The 17,325-nt window shown below is 39.4% G+C and overlaps 1 protein-coding gene across 3 annotated transcripts in view; it reads right to left on the reverse strand.

Annotated features, from left to right (window-relative positions):
* Positions 1-248: 248 nt before the first annotated feature.
* The window catches only part of Smyd3 (SET and MYND domain containing 3), a 712,936-nt gene continuing 695,859 nt past the window's right edge, over positions 249-17,325 (reverse strand). For all 3 annotated transcript variants that reach the window (XM_048809264.1, XM_048809265.1, XM_015483560.2), the window contains one exon: positions 249-734. In XM_048809264.1, the coding sequence (XP_048665221.1) occupies positions 633-734 (102 nt within the window). In that variant the 3' untranslated portion in view covers positions 249-632. The remainder of the gene's footprint in view (positions 735-17,325) is intronic.

Consider the following 17,325-nt stretch of genomic DNA (forward strand, 5'->3'; position numbering starts at 1 on the left):
GAGGAGTTGTATTTGATCACTGCATACTGTATGCACGTATTGAAATATCATACTGCACCCCATTAATATAGATAATACATGTTAATAAAAAAATAACATAAAATAAGGGCTCAGGGTATAATGTTTGCCTAGCACATGCAAGGCTCTGGATGCAGTCCCCAGCACTGCAAAACCAATAAGTAACCTAACATAAAGCAATAGTAAAATCCTGCCTCTTGCCAAAATGGAAATTAAGTTTGTGCTTGGAAGCAAGTATGAAAATGGTGATATTTATTCAATCATGTTCACATACATTCAAAGAGAAAGTTGGAACTTATTCTGTCATGCCTTTAATCAGATTTTCTATCTTGAACATTGAGATCTTAAACATTAAAATCACCAATGAGTAAACAAAGAAAAAAAGTTACCAGATAGCATTTTAACTAACTTTTTTTGTATTTATTATAACCGTGCTTCTCTACAACTAGGGATTCTATGGTTGACAAACCATGTGTCTGCCTTTATTTACCTACATAAACACAAAACAGCATTTTTAACAAGGAAGATTCACACAGCAAACAAAGTACAAATTGGTGTGACCTCAATAAGGCATCTGATAAGGTTACAAACCATCTCTCTCTAGCTGGGCTTCCTTAGGATGCTCTTATGTTGGCATCACATTCTTCTAAGAGTAGAATCAAATCTTCAATCAGGCTGTGTTCTCTGCCATGAGTCACTCGCATGATATCAAAAGCCTAAAGAGGAAGGAGAGAAGACAGATCAGACCTCCAAAGAGGTGAGCCCCTGCCACTCCCCCTCCCTTCCCCAAGATGCTAAGAGTCCAGTGACCCTGCAGGTCTACACAGTGAGCAGTCTCTAACAGGACTGCAACACTGTGGTTCCCTGAGTCAGCACATAAGTGACAAGGCTGGTGTCTGAATGTAGAGTTTGGAAAGTAGACTTACTTCTCAAGTCATGCCAGGGCCCAGTGACTAACAACCATCTTCAGGGGCTGTTACAGTGCACAGGTTTAGGTGGCTACTTTTAGAGGTTTAACCATTGACTACTCAAACAAATAAGTCACATGAAAGAAAAAATACCTCCTCACAATATTTTTACTCTTTTGTATTCTGCATTCAATTCTTATCTATGTGGACTGTGATTATTATCTACATATATTCTTCTGTTCTTTTCATATCATATGACACTACAGCATTGGCATTTCAATGAGCCCATCCTTCACTTTCCATGGTTAGTTCATTACTAAATCTTGTCAATTCTACCTCCAAAATATTTCCGCAGTTGTGGAGAGCTTGTGACTGAATACTTCAGTAAGAGAATACAGTGGAAGGAAAGCTACTGGCTTAAAAGGCCATAAAGCCTCTGCCTTGTTCACTAGCGTATCTGTTCCTGGAACCAGGAGCCTCCATGCTGTGAGGAAGCCCAAGTCATATGGAGAAACCATGTGTAGGTGGCTCTTGGTGACAGTCCCAGCTGAGCCCATCCTTCAAGCCACCCTAACCAAGGCATGAGAAGTGTCATAAAGAAACTTATTGGTAATTTCAGTGCCCAACCAGAAGTCAGGCTGATGAAACTCCATCAGTGAATCCTTCTAGATGAAGCACCAGACATTGTGGACAAGAAGAATGCCATTCTGTTGTGCTTTGTTCAGATTTCTAACCCACAGAATCTGTAAAAATAATTTTATTGTTTTACTCTACTCAGTTTATTATGGAGCAATAAATAACCAGAATACCTTCAATATTCTTTTTTTGAGATAAATAAGAGATTTTTAAAAAAAATATTTTTAATGGTAGATGCACACAATATCTATATTTTTATTTATTTATTTTTACGTGATGCTGAGGATCAAACCCAGTGCCTCACATATTTGAGGCAAGCGCTCTACCACTGAGCTACAACCGCAGCCCCAGTAAATGAGTTTAAGCAGTATCGTCTTAGATTGCCCAAATCATAGGCGGGGTGGGCTGGGGGTGGGGGAGTGAGGGATTCCAAGAGTCACTGTATCCTGTGGGAATGTGTTCTGGAGACCTGTACAGATGTGGCTCTGGCGACTGTTAAACATCCAGCAAAGTACCCTGGCACACCGTCCTAAGACTCTCCCCCTTGGCTGTACAGACCAGCACCCAGACCACCCATGTGATCTCCTGAAATTGCTCTCTGGGAGCTGGGCCTCAGCTCCAGGAGACTCTAGCATGCCCTATCAGCTGAGAACAATTAAAAGAGTATCTGTCAACAAATAATAACTACTATTCATTACTCAATGTTAATTTATAGTCAGCATAATTATAATTTTAATGGTTGTATACAATTAATTCCATCAGGTTTATAAACCATTATTTATTAAACTACTCTCAGAAATTTAGATCACTTTTAATTTTTTATTATAATATGATACGTATCTTTTAGCCTGACTTTTGTTTGTTTTGCTTTGCTAAATATTTGCTTAAGATAAATTCCTAGCAGTGTAATTCTTGGGTATGAACATCTTGGAAGTCATTTGAGACCTGGAGGCTGGAAAACACCTTGCTGGTCATATAGTTGAGACCCCTTCATTGAGACAAAGGAGAAAAACTGAAGCTGGAAGAAGCAAAGCATTCAGGTGGACTGGGGCTTTCAGCCTGTGTTCCTGGCTTTTTTTGATGGGGAGGGCAGGTACTGGGGATTGAACCCAGGGGCACTTGACCACGGAACTACATCCCTAGCCCTATTTTGTATTTTATTTAGAGACAGGGTCTCACTGAGTTGCTTAGCACCTTGTCTTTGCTGAGGCTGGCTTTGAACTCGAAATCCTCCTGCCTCAGCCTCCCAAGCTGCTGAGATTATAGGTGAGCACCCCGGCGCCCAGCCCCTGCCTTCTTTTTTGCTTCCTTAAAAATGTTCCATTTAGCCTGGGAGAAAGGAAAACAAATGTCTAGTGGTAAGAAGGGGGAGACTATATTTAGCTACTGAGAAAACAAAAGAAAAGAAAGAAAGGAAGGAAGGAAGAAAAAACCAAAGGGGAAGAGGGAAAAATGGTGGGGTCTGCCAGCCTGGAAGAGAGCTGTCTCCTGGAACCCAGCTGAACACTGGGGTCAGACCCACAGGAGGCCAGGGCTGGACTTCCTTGTTACCTCCAGTGGGTCTGCCCTGCAGGTGCCCAGTAAAGGCAAATCAGTCTGGAGGTGGTAGTAGTCTGGAGTGGGAGGGAGGAGTTGGGAGGTGCCCCCACCTTGCAGGCTGAGACTGCTCTGGGCAGATTAAAAACAAATGTCTGCTGCCATTCTGGGAGCACATGCCTCATGTTTTATTCTCTTTTCCCCACACTGCCTTGGGTACTCCACTGTTCAGGATATCCTAAGGTCTGAGGCAGAGGCCTGTGTGTCAACGTGAGTGTAGAGAGGTTTCTGCATCAGAGATCCTTCAGGCGAATTTTACTTGAAAGCTTCCTTGTAAGTTCTCTTCCCTTCTATTCGACAGAGCCAGATGTGCTTGTGATCTGCAAAGGAGGATAAATGGACCGGAAGCACCGCCTGAAAGGCGCTTTGCAGAAAGGGACACCCCTGTCACCCTGAAAAGCCAGGCCTGAGGAAGGGCACACCTCCCTGCCGCCAGCACTGGCGCCCTCTGCTGGCAAGTGCCTGGCCTGTGTTCTCTGGAGACACCCCAGCCAGCTGGGGCTTTGCCTCTGGGTTACATTTCTCCAGGTTCTCTGCTCTTCTTTATGATTTGACTTACAGCTGAACAACAAAGCTATCTTCTTGTCACCTGACAGTGTAAGGTTGGTCTGCAGGTTTTTGAACATATTTCTGGTGCCAATCCTCCTTCCTTGGCATGGTTCCTGCAGTTCCAGGAGTAAGTTTCACTCCCCAACCCCCACACTTTTCTGCTTTGAAAATCAGGTCTGCTCTCCAGGGTCAGAGTTCATTGCCATGGATCTGGAGTCTTTCTGAAGCCAGATTTAAAATTAGGTAGTCAGTATAGTTAGGTAAATTGGGTTTAATATCGAGTGAAATCTAAAATGGAGGCCATGTTGAGACTGAATTCTTGGAAAAGTTGAGCAACTCTTGAAATGTTAATGAAGTCCAGGAAACAGCTCCCAGCAGATTTGAAGATAGCCCATCCCAAAGAAATGTTAATGAACAGCAAACTTGAAGATGCTGACTGGGAAGTGCCCAGATTACTTCTTTGGCCCACCTGTGTCCCAACCCTTCGGGCCTTCCCACCTACATTCCATCACCGAAAACTATAAAATGGAGAGACAACCGCACTTCTACGGATTCCATCTCTTGGGTCCCCTTCTTCCTCCGGGAGAAGTCTTTTCTGCTGTCCTTTAATAAACTTCTAATTTTCCACTCTGACCTTGCCTCGGCGTGCTTCTCTGGTGTTATTCTTCAACATTGGGGAAGCAAGGACTCCTCACCGGTCAACAGCATTAACATTTCCACTCACTGAAGGGGCAGACCTGCCTGTCTGACAGCAGGGTAAGTGGCCCAGTGTTAGCAAGAAGCCTGGAGCCCTAGGGCCACTGTGGAATTATAGAGCCCCCCAGTCAGATGGGGAAGCTGCCCTCACCCTTCACCCCTCAGGCTGCTTCGTTTAGGCGGGGTCATGGAGATCATCCCCTCCAGCCCCCTCAAGTTACCAAAGGAACTGCACCTGAGGTTGAGCAGAGTCTGAGAATCAAGACAGACTGAGGTTGCCTGGCCTGAGAGGTCTCAGGACCGGCCAGCGTCCATTCCATGACCACACTATGCAGCCTCCATTGTGAACAGTTTACAGTGATCAGGGAAGGAACCCTGGGACTCCTACATGTGGTTTCTGTGAAGAGCCACAGGGGTGTTCTTAGTCAAAATGCTGCTGGTCATGCTCTGTGTTCTCTTATTTGATGGTGGCTGTAACACTGGAAGTGGAGGTAGGGCAGGGGCAGTCCCTGCGCACATTTGTATAAGCTTGAGATGCAAGTGGTGAGATTAAGTTTGAGGATCTTGTCTACCAGGTGTCTAGAAACAGAGAGGAAATGGGTGTAGGAAGGGCAGAGAGCTGAAGAGGCTGAAAAAACATCTGTTATCATTTGCCTAGAAAACAAAACTAAATGTAGGTATGATTAATAAATATTGTGTTTTTCTCTGAGTGATGGGCAGAAGAAGAAAGGAAATTCAGTAACGTGCAGCTAGGTCAGTGGCTCTCCTGTGTGCATGTATGAATGATGAGACACACTGGGCAGACAGGAAGCTGCAGCTCAGACCTGTGACAGAGGAGGACATCTGGTCCTTATCCTGAACAGCACCTACCATTGAGTTGGGGAAAACAGCTCATGTGAGACAATAAGAAAGCCCCATGTGGCCCTGGGCATAGCTCTTCAGCCCATCCAGAAGATAAGGAGTGCTTCCTCTCCCCCTGCCCCCAAACATTACATTTCAGTGAATCTCCGACAAACCAGCACAATTGCTCCCAGTAGCTCTAGTCTCCCTTCTCTCAGTGCCTCCCAAATGCCACACATGCACATGTCAGAGAGGCCAATTTTGGTTTAATTTCCTGCAGCAGCATATAAAATAGATTAAGGAAATATAAAATCACAATGTGCATGTGTTGGGATAAACTTATCTCTTTCCATTAAATTTTATTTTTTAATGGTAGCCTTTAAGAGCCTGCACATAATCTTTCACAGAAGACTCATCTGAAGCCTCCAAAGAGGGGAGGTGCTGCATCCATGTATAGATTCTAAATGTCACAGGAGAAATGGCAGCATAGATTGTCTGCCATATGACAGGCACATGGTTCACTAAGGAATAAAGAAAGGGCCCCCAGAACTGATTTCAATCTCATCTTTTTTTTTTTTTTTGAAGTAATTTTAGAATTGTGGCCATATATTAAGTAAAATGAATTAAATTGAATTATGATTTAAAGTTGGAAACAATATAGCTTTCATATTAATTTTTAATACAAATATATTAAGCTTATCAAGGATCTCATATACTTTCTACCATCAGCCTGAGGAATCTAATAAATGACTTCCCCAAGCATGATTTAAATATGGATATAAAATCAGAAGGAAAAGAAATGTATGCATGATAAGAACCTCTGGAATCAGATCACAACAGGAAACATGGAAGCAAGTTTTTTTATCCTGTCCATCTCAGGATGAAAGAAGCATCTGGGGTGGGGGAGGTGACAGGGGCATTCAAAGTAGGAAATGTATGCCCCGGAGCCACAAAAAGCTCTTTACAATGGCAGCAGAAAATCCTAAAACCTTTGCTCACCCATCTGAGCCAAGCAGCACCCTGCTGACCCCACTCCACTCCTACTGTCAAGAGAAACAGCATGTGACTCCTAGTTGTCACAGGGAAACAGCCTGTGTTAAATGAAGATGCAAAGTACTGGAGTGCCCAGAGGGACCATGGCCACCTAGGGAAAGAGGGGTGACAAATATGGCGAGCTCAAGTCTGTGCCTTCTGGTGGCTACAACTATTCCACAAAAGGAGTTACTGTTGTGTCACTTTGTTTAATTAATGAATCAATTCAATGAATATTTATTAAGTATCTAAGAAGCCCTAAAGAAGTCCTACCTCCTTTCTGAGTCTGTTTCCTCAACTGAATGAGAAGACCGAACAAGATAAATTTAAAGGGCAATTGGAGTACCAGTGTGTTCTCCAGTGCACCACACAAGACACAGAGCTAGGAGATAGAGAATTGGTTTCACTTCCAAATACTGGTGATGATTTCTAAATTAATCCCATCATGGTCTGAGAACTTATTTTGTACATCTTGTATTATTTTACATTTATTGAGATTTGGTTAAAGGCCCAGAATATAGTCTATCCTAATCTATATTCTGCAGATTCTAGAAAAGAACGTGCATTCTGCTGTTGGGTGGAATATTGTAAAAATGTCAGTTTAATCCTATTGGTTGATGGCATCATTGAATTTTCCGATAGTCTTGCTGATTTCCTGTCTAGTTGTTCTATCAACTATGAATAGAGGGGTTTTGATGTACCCAGCTATATTTTTGGCTTTCTCTATTTTCTCCTTTCAGGTCTATAAGTTTTGTTTGCAATATTTTACACCTTTGTGGTTTGGTGCATATATATTTAGTATTATTATGACTTCTTGGTAGATTGACTTTTTTCATTATATAATGTTCCATGTCTCTAATAAAATTTTCTCTATCCTAAAATCTACTTTTCCTGATACTTATATTGCCATTCTAGCTTTATTTTGATTATGTTTTCCTGGTGCACCTTTTCCATTCTTTTACTTTCAAATTCCCAAATCCTTATAAAGAGAGCTTCTTATAGACAGCATATAATTGGATCACATTAAAAAAATCCGTTCTGGGGCTGGGGTTGTGGCTCAGCAGTAGAGCACTTACCTAGCACGTATGGGGTCCTGGGTTTGATCCTCAGCACCACATAACGATAAATAAATAAAATAAAGCCCCCCCCCCAATCTGTTCTATTAAGCTCCACCTTTTAAATTGGATATTTATACAATTTACATTTTTAACAGAGCTACTTATATAATTTACAGGGTAATTATTAATACATTAGGGTTTAAGTCTGCCATTTTATTTTTTCTTCATTGCTTTCTGCTCTTTTTGTTTCTATTTTCCTATTTGTGTACTTCTGTAGGTTACTCAAACATTAAAAATTTTATTAGAGATTTATAGTTACACATAGTAGTTGAATTCGCCCTGACAAAATCATACACACATGGAATCAGTTCATGATTCCCCCTTCTTCCCTCCCTGCTTCTCTTTCCTCTACTCTGCTAAACTTTCTTTTGATCATCTGTTTATTTACATTTCATTTGTTCTTTTTACTTATGCAAGAAAGTTGAAATTCCCTGTGGTATATTTATATATGCACATAATGTGATTTTTAAATAATTAATTCCATATTGCCTCCCTTTCTCATCCTTCTATTCTGCCTCTTGATCTCCTTATTCTACATTATTGATCTTCTCTATATCTTTATGATATCCTACCCTTCCCTCCTCCTTTCTTTTATTTTACTTTAGCTTTCACATATGAGAGATAATATTTGACCTTTGAGTTTCTGAGTCTGGCTTATTTCATTAAGCATGATAGTCTCCATTTCCATCTATTTACCAGCAAATGCCATAATTTAATTCTTCTTTATGGCTGTGTGTATGTATACCACCATTTCTTTCTTTTTTAAAAAATATTTATTTTTTAGTTGTAGGTGGACACAATACCTTTATTTTATTTTTATGTGGTGTTGAGGATTGAACCCAGTGACTCATGCATGCTAGGTGGGCGTTCTTCCTCTGAGCCACAACCCTAGCCCCTAAAGACCATTTCTTAATCCATTAATCTATTAATGGGCATCTGCATTGGTTACATAATTTAGCTATTGTGAGTTGCACTGATATAAACATTGAGGTGGCTGTTTTGCTATAGAATGCTTATTTTAATTCTTTTAGGAAAATACTGAGGAGTGGGATAGCTTGGTCATATGGAGGTTTCATTCCTAGTCTTCTGAGGAATCTCCATATTGCTTCCCAGAGTAGTTGTTTTAGTCTGCTGTCCCATCAACAATGTATGAGTGTATCTTTTTCTTCATACCTTCACCAACACTTATTATTATTTGTATTCTTCATCATTGTCATTCTGCTGGGAGTAAGATAAAATCTTACTGTACTTTTGATTTGCATTTCCCAGATTGCTAGAGATGCTGAACACTTTTTTCACATATTTGTTGACCTTTTGTGTTTCTTCTTTTGAGAAGTATTCGTCTAGGTCTTTTGCCCATTTATTGATGGAGTTATTTGTTTTTTGGTGTTAATCTTTTTGAGTTGTTTATATATTCTGGATGTTATTCCCCTATTGAGGGAGTAGTTGGCAAAGATTTTTCTTCTATCTTGCAGGCTCCTCCTTCTACTCTAACTTATTTTGCTGCAAAACTTTTTAATTTGATGACATCCTACATATTGATTCTTGGTGTTATTTCTTGATTTTAGGAATATTGTTGAGTAAGTTGGTGCCTGAACCTATATGATGGAGTGTTGACCTATGTTTTCTTCTAACAGTTGTAAGCCTTCCTATTTAATTCCTAATTATTTGTTCCGTTTTGATTTGACTTTTGTGCCGGTTGAGAGACAGGGATCTAGTTTCATTTTTCTATATACAGCTATCCAGTTTTCCCAGCATCATTTGTTAAAAAGTGTGTCTTTTCTCCAAAATATATTTTTGGCACATTTGTCAAGTAACAGATGGCTATAAGTATGTGGATTTGTCTGTCTTCTACTCTGTTCCATTGGTCTTCATGTCTATTTTGATGTCAATACCATGCTGGTTTTGTTACTATAGCTCTGTAGTATAATTTCAGATCAGATATTGTGAGGCCTACTGCATCATTTTTCTTGCTTAGTATTGCTTTCGCTATTCTGGGTTTCTTATTCTTCCAAATGAATTTAAGAATTGTTTTTTCTAACTCTGTAAAGAATGTCATTGGTATTTTGATAAAAATTGCACTGAATCTGTATATTGGTTTTGGTAATATAGTTATTTTGACAATATTAATTCTGCCTATTAGAGTACATGGGAGGTATTTCCATCTTCTAAGCTCATCTTCCATTTCTTTCTTTAATGCTCTATAATTTTCATTGTAGAGCTCTTTTACATTCTTGATTAGATTAATTCCCAAGTATTTTATTTTATTTTATTTTTTTAGGATATTGTGAATGTGATGCTTTCCCTCATTTCTTCCTCAGCTGAATCACTGCTGGAATTTAGGAAAGCTATTGATTTATGAGTGTTGATCTTGTATCTGCTGACCTCATTTATATGCTCTAGAAGTCTCCTAGTGGAGTATTTTAGATCTTCTAGATATAAGATCATGTTGTTGGCAACCAGGGATAAGGCTTTTTCATTTCCTATTCGTATTCCTTTGATTTCCTTCTCTTGCCTGATTGTTCTAACATTTTTAGATCTCTATTGAATAGGAGTAGAGAGAGTGGACAGCCTTGTCTTGTTCCTGATTTTAGAGGAAATGCTTTTAGTTTTTCTCCATTCAGTATGATGTTGGCTTTGGGTTTGTCATAAATACTCTTTATGATGTTGAGGAAAGTTACTTCCATTTCTAGCTTCTCCAGTATTTTTAAAATGAGTAGGTGTTGGATTTTATCATCTGACTCTTCTGCATCTGTTGAGATAATCATGTGATTCTTGTCCTTAATTTTGTTAAGTGGTGAATTATATTGATTTGTATATGTTGAACCAAACTTGCAGCCCTGGAATGAAACCCACTGGCTCATGGTGTGTTATATTCTTGATGTGCTTTTGAATGCAGTTTGCTTTTAATTAAGAATTTGTGCATCTATGTTAACCAGGAATATTGGCCTCTGGCAGTCTTTCCTTGATGAGCCTGTCTGGTTTGGGTATCAGAGTTTTTCTGACTTCATATAATGTATTTGGGAGTGTTCACTCCCTTCCAATTTCATGGAATGATTTGAGAAAGATTGGTGTTTGTTCTTCTTTAAAGGTTGTTAGGATTCTGCTGATAATCCATCTGGTCCTTGGTTTCTCTTTTTCTGGAAGGTTTTTAATTGCTTTTTATATTTCGCTACTTGAAATTGATCTGTTTAGGTTTTCTAAATCTTCCTGGTTAATCTGGGCAGGTCACATACATTTAGAAATCTGTCAATGTCTTCTAGATTTTCTAGTTTATTGGACTGTAAATTTTCAAAAAAGGTTCTGATGATCTTCTGGATTTCAGAAGAGTATGTGGTAATATCACCATTTTCATCTCAAATTTGATTGATTTGTTTTTTTCTCTCTCCCTCTTTTGGTCAATTTGGCTAAGGGCTTAGCAATCTTACTTACCTTTTTGAAGAAATAACTTAGTTGCATTGATCCTGTGTATTGTTTTTTTTTAATTTTATTTTTTTAGTTTTCGGTGGACACAACATCTTTATTTTATTTTTATGTGGTGCTGAGGATCGAACCCAGCGCCCCACACATGCCAGGCGAGCGTGCTACCGCTTGAGCCACATCCCCAGCCCCCTGTGAATTGTTTTAATTCTCAATTTCATTAATTTTGATTCTGATCTTAATTATTTCCTGTCCTCTACTGATTTTGAAATTAGGTGGTTATTCTTTTTCTAAGGCCTTGAGGTGGAGCATAGCATATTTATTTAAGACTATTATTTTTTGGGGAGTGGGAGGGACCAGGGATTGAACTCAGGGGTACTCAATCACTGAGCCACATTCCCAGCCTTATTTTGTATTTTATTTAGAAACAGGGTCTCACTGAGTTGTTTAGCCCCTTGTTTTTGCTGAGGCTGGCACTGAACTTGTGATCCTCCTGCCTTAGCCTCCCAAGCCACTGGGATTACAGGCATGTGCCACTGTACCTGGCAAGACTTTTTTTTTTTTTAATGTAGGCACTTAGCACTATAAATTTTCCATTTAGAACTTCTTTCATATTGTCCCAGAGATTTTGATAAATTGTATCTCTGTTCCCATTCATTTCTAAGAATTTCTTGATTCCTACTCTCATTTCTTCTTTGATCCATTCTTCAATCTCCATGTGCTTCTACGGTTTCTATTATTTTTCTTGCTGTTGATTTCTAGTTTCATTCCATTATGACCCGATTGGATGCATGGGATTATATTGGTGTGTTTTGTTTTTTTTTTGTTTGGTTTTTTTTTTTTTTTTTTTTTTTTGCTAAGATTTACTATGTGACCTAGAATTTGGAATTTTGGAATTTAGAATTTTGGAAAATATTTCATTAGCTGCTGAGAAGAAGGTAAATTCAGCTGTTTTGGGGTGAAATATTCTGCAAATATATGTTAGGTCCATTTGATTTATTTAAATTGGAAATATTTATTTAGATTGGAAATATTGTTATTGATTTTGTTTTGATGACATGTCTATTGGTGATAAGGGTGTGTTGAAATCACCCTGTATTACTGTGTTGGGGTTGATCTGAGACTTATTGTCATAAAGTATTTTTTAAATGTAATTGTATACATTGACATTTGGGGCACAAATATTCACTATCATTATATCTTCTTGTTGAATTGTTCCCTTGTTTGTCTCTTTAGATCAGTTTTGCTTGAAATCTTCTTTATCAGATATGAGAATAGCTATCCCGCTTGCTTTTAGAGTCTGTTTGCATGAAATATTTTTTTCCTTCCTTTTACCTTCAGCCTCTGGGTGTCTTTGCCTATAAGATGAGTCTCTTGTAAAGCGCATGTAGTTGGATCTTGTTTTGATCCATTCTCCTAATCTATGTCTTTTGATTGGGGAGTTGAAACCTTTAACATTCAGTGTTAGCATGAATATGTGTTCATGGTTTCCAGCCATTTTGATTTTTTGTTGGGTAGATGTCTAATTTACCCAAAACCATTTATTGAAGAAAATTTACTTCCCATGAAATGGTTTTGATAACCTTGTTGAAAATAATTTTTTTTAATGTATATGCTTATTTCTGGGCTTTCTGTTGTATTCTATAGATTGATGTATCAGGGCATTGTTTTGATTACTGTAGCTTTGTAGCAAATTTTGAAATCAAGAATTGTGAGTCTTCCAATTTTGTCCCTTTTCAAGTCTGCTTTTGGCTATTTGGGAGTCCACTGAATAGTCACTGCTACCCTGGAACCTCACATGTGACTCTTCTCTCACTTAATCAATCACAGCTGGATTGTCCCAACTCTTTTTTTAAAAAAAATATATATGTATGTATGTGTGTGTGTGTGTGTGTGTGTGTGTATATATATATATATATATATATATATATATATATATATTTTTTTTTTTATAGTTGGACAAAATACCTTTATTTATTTATTTTTATGTGGTGTTGAGGATTGAACTCAGCACCTTGCTTGTGCTAGGCGAGTGTGCTATTGCTGAGCCACAACCCCAGCCCCTGCCCAACTCTTTAGAATGTAAGCTCCATGCTACTGGTGACCATCTTACCACCTCAAAGAGAATGCTGCCTGAGGATACGCCAAAACAGATGACAGCTAAATAGAGAAGGAGATGGAGACAGCTGAAGACCAGATGATGTACCGGGATCTAACCATGCCTTGAGCTGATGTAACCCTGGACATTTCCTTTACATGGGCCTAGACTCCCCCTTTCTTTTTCCCTTAAGAAAGTTCAAATTCAATTTTTGTCATCTGCAGCCAGAAGTGTTTCAACTAATCCATGCCATAAATTGTATATTATTCTTTACAAAATGTGATACCAAATTAAGAAATTGGAAGCATCAATTTAAAAACACAACAAATAGAAGGAAGATCAGTGGAGTAGAGGAAGGGGAACAGGGGGAGGGGATGGAAAGAGGAAGTAATGGGGATTGAAAAGGAGCAAATTATTTTCCATGCATGTGATGATGTCAAAATGAAATAAACCCCACTATTATGGATAACTATAATGCAGTAATAAAAGATTAAAGAGAAGAAAAATAAATGGAAAATTGAAATACATGCCTTATTGTTATCGTAAATGGCTAGAAATAGTCGTTGTTAGTGGCTAGAAATAAGGGTGCAGGCTGGAGTGAAAGACCAGTGTGGTTGTGCTTTAAACTCTCCACAGTTATTGGGAATAGCTGATAACTGTGCATCAACGAAAGGAGCAACTAATGAGACTTGTAATCTGCATTCTTCTATGGACCCAGAAAAAAAACTAAACAGATCTTCAAAACAAGATGTGAAGAGCCAGGTATGGTAGCACACGCCTGTAATCCCATTGATGAGGAAGGCTATCATCTGAGGCTAGCCTCAGCAATTAGCAAGACCCTGTCTCAAAATAAAAAGGGCTGGGGATGTAACTTGGTGGTTAAACACACCTGGGTTCAATTCCCAGTACCTAAACAAGAAAAATGAAAGAAAATTTCAAAACGACAAGAGAAAAAAAGTGTAGTGTATGAAATTTGAATCTATATTTTAAAAACCAGTTACTGAGACAAAAGAAGGCTAATCTTACAACCTGACTTCATGGAAAAGAAACAGTTTCATTGACAAGACAGCTCAGATGGGGAGTGTTGTCCTTGAGATTCAAGAAGTCAAGTCAGTGGCAAACAAAATCCTTCCAAGAAATATATGGAAAGAAATGAAAACAGATCAGAGATAAGAGAAAGCAGGAGGGGAGCACTGTGAAGGGACTCCAGGCCTGTCCTGTGGCAGCAATCACAAGAATTTCTGCAGAGCCCAGTGGAGATGAAAACCTAAACCGAATCAGAGCTGGCTAAGTGGATTCCTTTCCTGGAGGAGGCTGGGTCCTAACTGAATCTATAACAGATTTCTGTTTCTGAAGCTTCTCTGATTTCTTCTGTTCCACACTCAGGCTTTGAAAAACTCATTCAAGCTATTTGTTCCATTATTTCCAGGATTCTAAGACAAGAAAGAATACCCCAGAGTACCCATCTAGAGAGCAAAACAGTTTCAAAAGGCAAAGAATATAGTGAATATAGCTTCTCCTTCCTTTCTCCAGGTTGCCTGAGTCCCCAGAAAGCTCAAGACTGAGGCTTTCTGCAGGAAAGAACTGTATGTGGGTTCACAGGTCATATGAGCTCTCATAGAGAGGCACATGCTCAGGCCATTCCCCTACTAGCAAATGCTCAGCAAAAGTCATGACAGAGTCTGGTCAGTTTGCCACATATAGCTAAAAGAACAGGGCCAGGGTGAGGCTTTTAAAGTCCTCTATCCATTAAGAAATCCACACATTAAAGCATGGATTTAATAGAACTTGTGTTTGGGGCATGTGTGACTGTGTGTGTCTGTTTGTTGGCACTAGGAGGTCCAAAAGGTATATCAGACAGGGGCCCTTGAGGAATTTCCTCTCATCTTACAGAAATAGCACACCTTAGTGAGCTGGTGGGGAGCACAATACAGCATAACTCTTTATGAGGAGAACCGTAAGCCTGAACTACAAACACAAGTTATACTAAAGGGGCCAGCTGGGTAGAGTGATCAGAATGAATTTTTGTGACAATAATAAGCCTTCATAGTCTCCAAATGCTTGAGATTGACAAGCACACTCTCACACATAGCCTCATTTACTTCTCAAGATAAATCTACAGGATAGTATTAATTTTTTCAAATTAAAAAAATATTTTTTAGCCATAGATGGACATAATACCTCTATTTTATTTATTTATTTTTATGTAGTGCTGAGGATTGACCCAGTGCCTCACATGTGCCAGGCAAGCGCTCTACCACTGAGCCATAACCCCAGCCTGGATTAATTTTAAAACTAAAATCTTATTCAGAGAGATTAAGTGTCATGTTTCAAGTCACAAAACTGGTAAATGGTGAGACTGGATCCTGAACCTACTGACTTTAAATATGGGCACTCTTTTTCTTACACCACACTGCCAGGGGTGCACATTCGCTTCTTGGTTGGTAATCAGACTGGGCAAGAAGCTCAGGGATTTTGTCTGGAGTCAAATAGGAAGTTCCAGGTTAAGAGTACAATTTAAGCACAGGCCTCGTGACAGAAAATCAAGAATGTCTCATTTGGCAGCCATTAGGGTCCATGCTTAGACTTATCTTGGGAACAGGAACAGGAGAATGGTATGATGACTACCAGGGGCAGCTTCTTGGTGAGGTGAGGCAACTCACAGAAGGGCATGAGAAGAAGAAGAACAGACCCGGTGTAAGGGGTAAAGAGCAACAGGAGGCCATCGAAGGGCTGGTGCTGGTCCACACCAGGGGCCCAGGCCACAGCACACCATAAACCTACACTGAGAAGCCTGCTGGGCCTTTCAATTCTGCCTTTGCAGCTAAGGGTATCAGATCCCTCCCTCAAGAGTTCTGTGTGGGATGGCAAGGACTCAAGCCTCACATAAAGAACTCCAGAGATCCAAATATGCTCTGCTTCCTCTCCCACATTTTCCTCTGAGTTGGCATCAGGAATTCGACTAGACTTAAAGGGATTTCTGTGTTTCAAGTGTAACTAGAAAGCCTCATCTATTTAAATGGGGAAGTCTAGAGGAAAAGAGCAGAGCCTTGGAGTCTGGCCTGGATTTAATGACATGCCTGTCTCCTCGATTAAGTTGCAAGGACAATACTGGGTCTTATTCAGATAAATAGAAGCATTTTATCAACATATGTTAAATTACACTGAAGAAACTAGACCTGGCTCTGAATACTGTGACTCTAGACAAGCTCTTGTGTGTCTCCAAGCCTTCATGCCTTCATTTTTCAAATGATATTGGAAATTCTTGGCCGGCTGACCTCACATGCTTGTTGTCTGTTATGAGGGAGGCCCAAGTAAGATCATGTGTGAGTGGCACTAATCGTTTCCAGTCCCATATAAACATAAAGGATTAACATGATCACTTGTGAGACACCTATTTGCATGGTGACCCTGGGTTGAGTATAACATGTATTTAGGGAAATTCCCTGAATTATTTTTCTGCTGAAACTTTCACACAGCAGACTCCCAATAAGAATTTCTGCCTAGCTGATTGGACTGGTTAAGAATCACCAGACCTGAAATGAAAAGTTCTCCTGAGACTGCAAGAGTCTGCTTGGTGTTCTTCCACCAATCTGGGAAAAGATGTTAGATAAAGTAAAAAGAACAAGATGAGCTGAGAGCCTTCAGGAAATCCTTCTGTTCTTTCTGTTGACTGTGGGCTGATTTCAGTAGAAATCAGGAGCAGACAATGTGGCTAGTGTTCAACAAAAATTAGCAATAGGGAATCTTATTTTTTTTTTATTGGTTGTTCAAAACTTTACAAAGCTCTTGACATATCATATTTCATACATTAGATTCAAGTGGGTTATGAACTCCCATTTTTACCCCAAATACAGATTGCAGAATCACATCGGTTACACATCCACATTTTTACATAATGCCATATTAGTGACTGTTGTATTCTGCTACCTTTCCTATCCTCTACTATCCCCCCTCCCCTCCCCTCCCATCTTCTCTCTCTACCCCATCTACTGTAATTCATTTCTCCCCTTGTTTTTTTTTCCCATTCCCCTCACAACCTCTTATATGTAATTTTGTATAACAATGAGGGTCTCCTTCCATTTCCATGCAATTTCCCTTTTCTCTCCCTTTCCCTCCCACCTCATGTCTCTGTTTAATGTTAATCTTTTCCTCCTGCTCTTCCTCCCTGCTCTGTTCTTAGTTGCTCTCATTATATCAAAGAAGACATTTGGCATTTGTTTTTTAGGGATTGGCTAGCTTCACTTAGCATAATCTGCTCTAATGCCATCCATTTCCCTGCAAATTCCATGATTTTGCCATTTTTTAGTGCTGCGTAATACTCCATTGTGTATAAATGCCACATTTTTTTATCCATTCATCTATTGAAGGGCATCTGGGTTGGTTCCACAGCCTAGATATTGTGAATTGTGCT

Source organism: Marmota marmota, unplaced genomic scaffold (assembly GCF_001458135.2).
Source record: "Marmota marmota marmota unplaced genomic scaffold, marMar, whole genome shotgun sequence".
Lineage (NCBI taxonomy): Eukaryota > Metazoa > Chordata > Mammalia > Rodentia > Sciuridae > Marmota > Marmota marmota.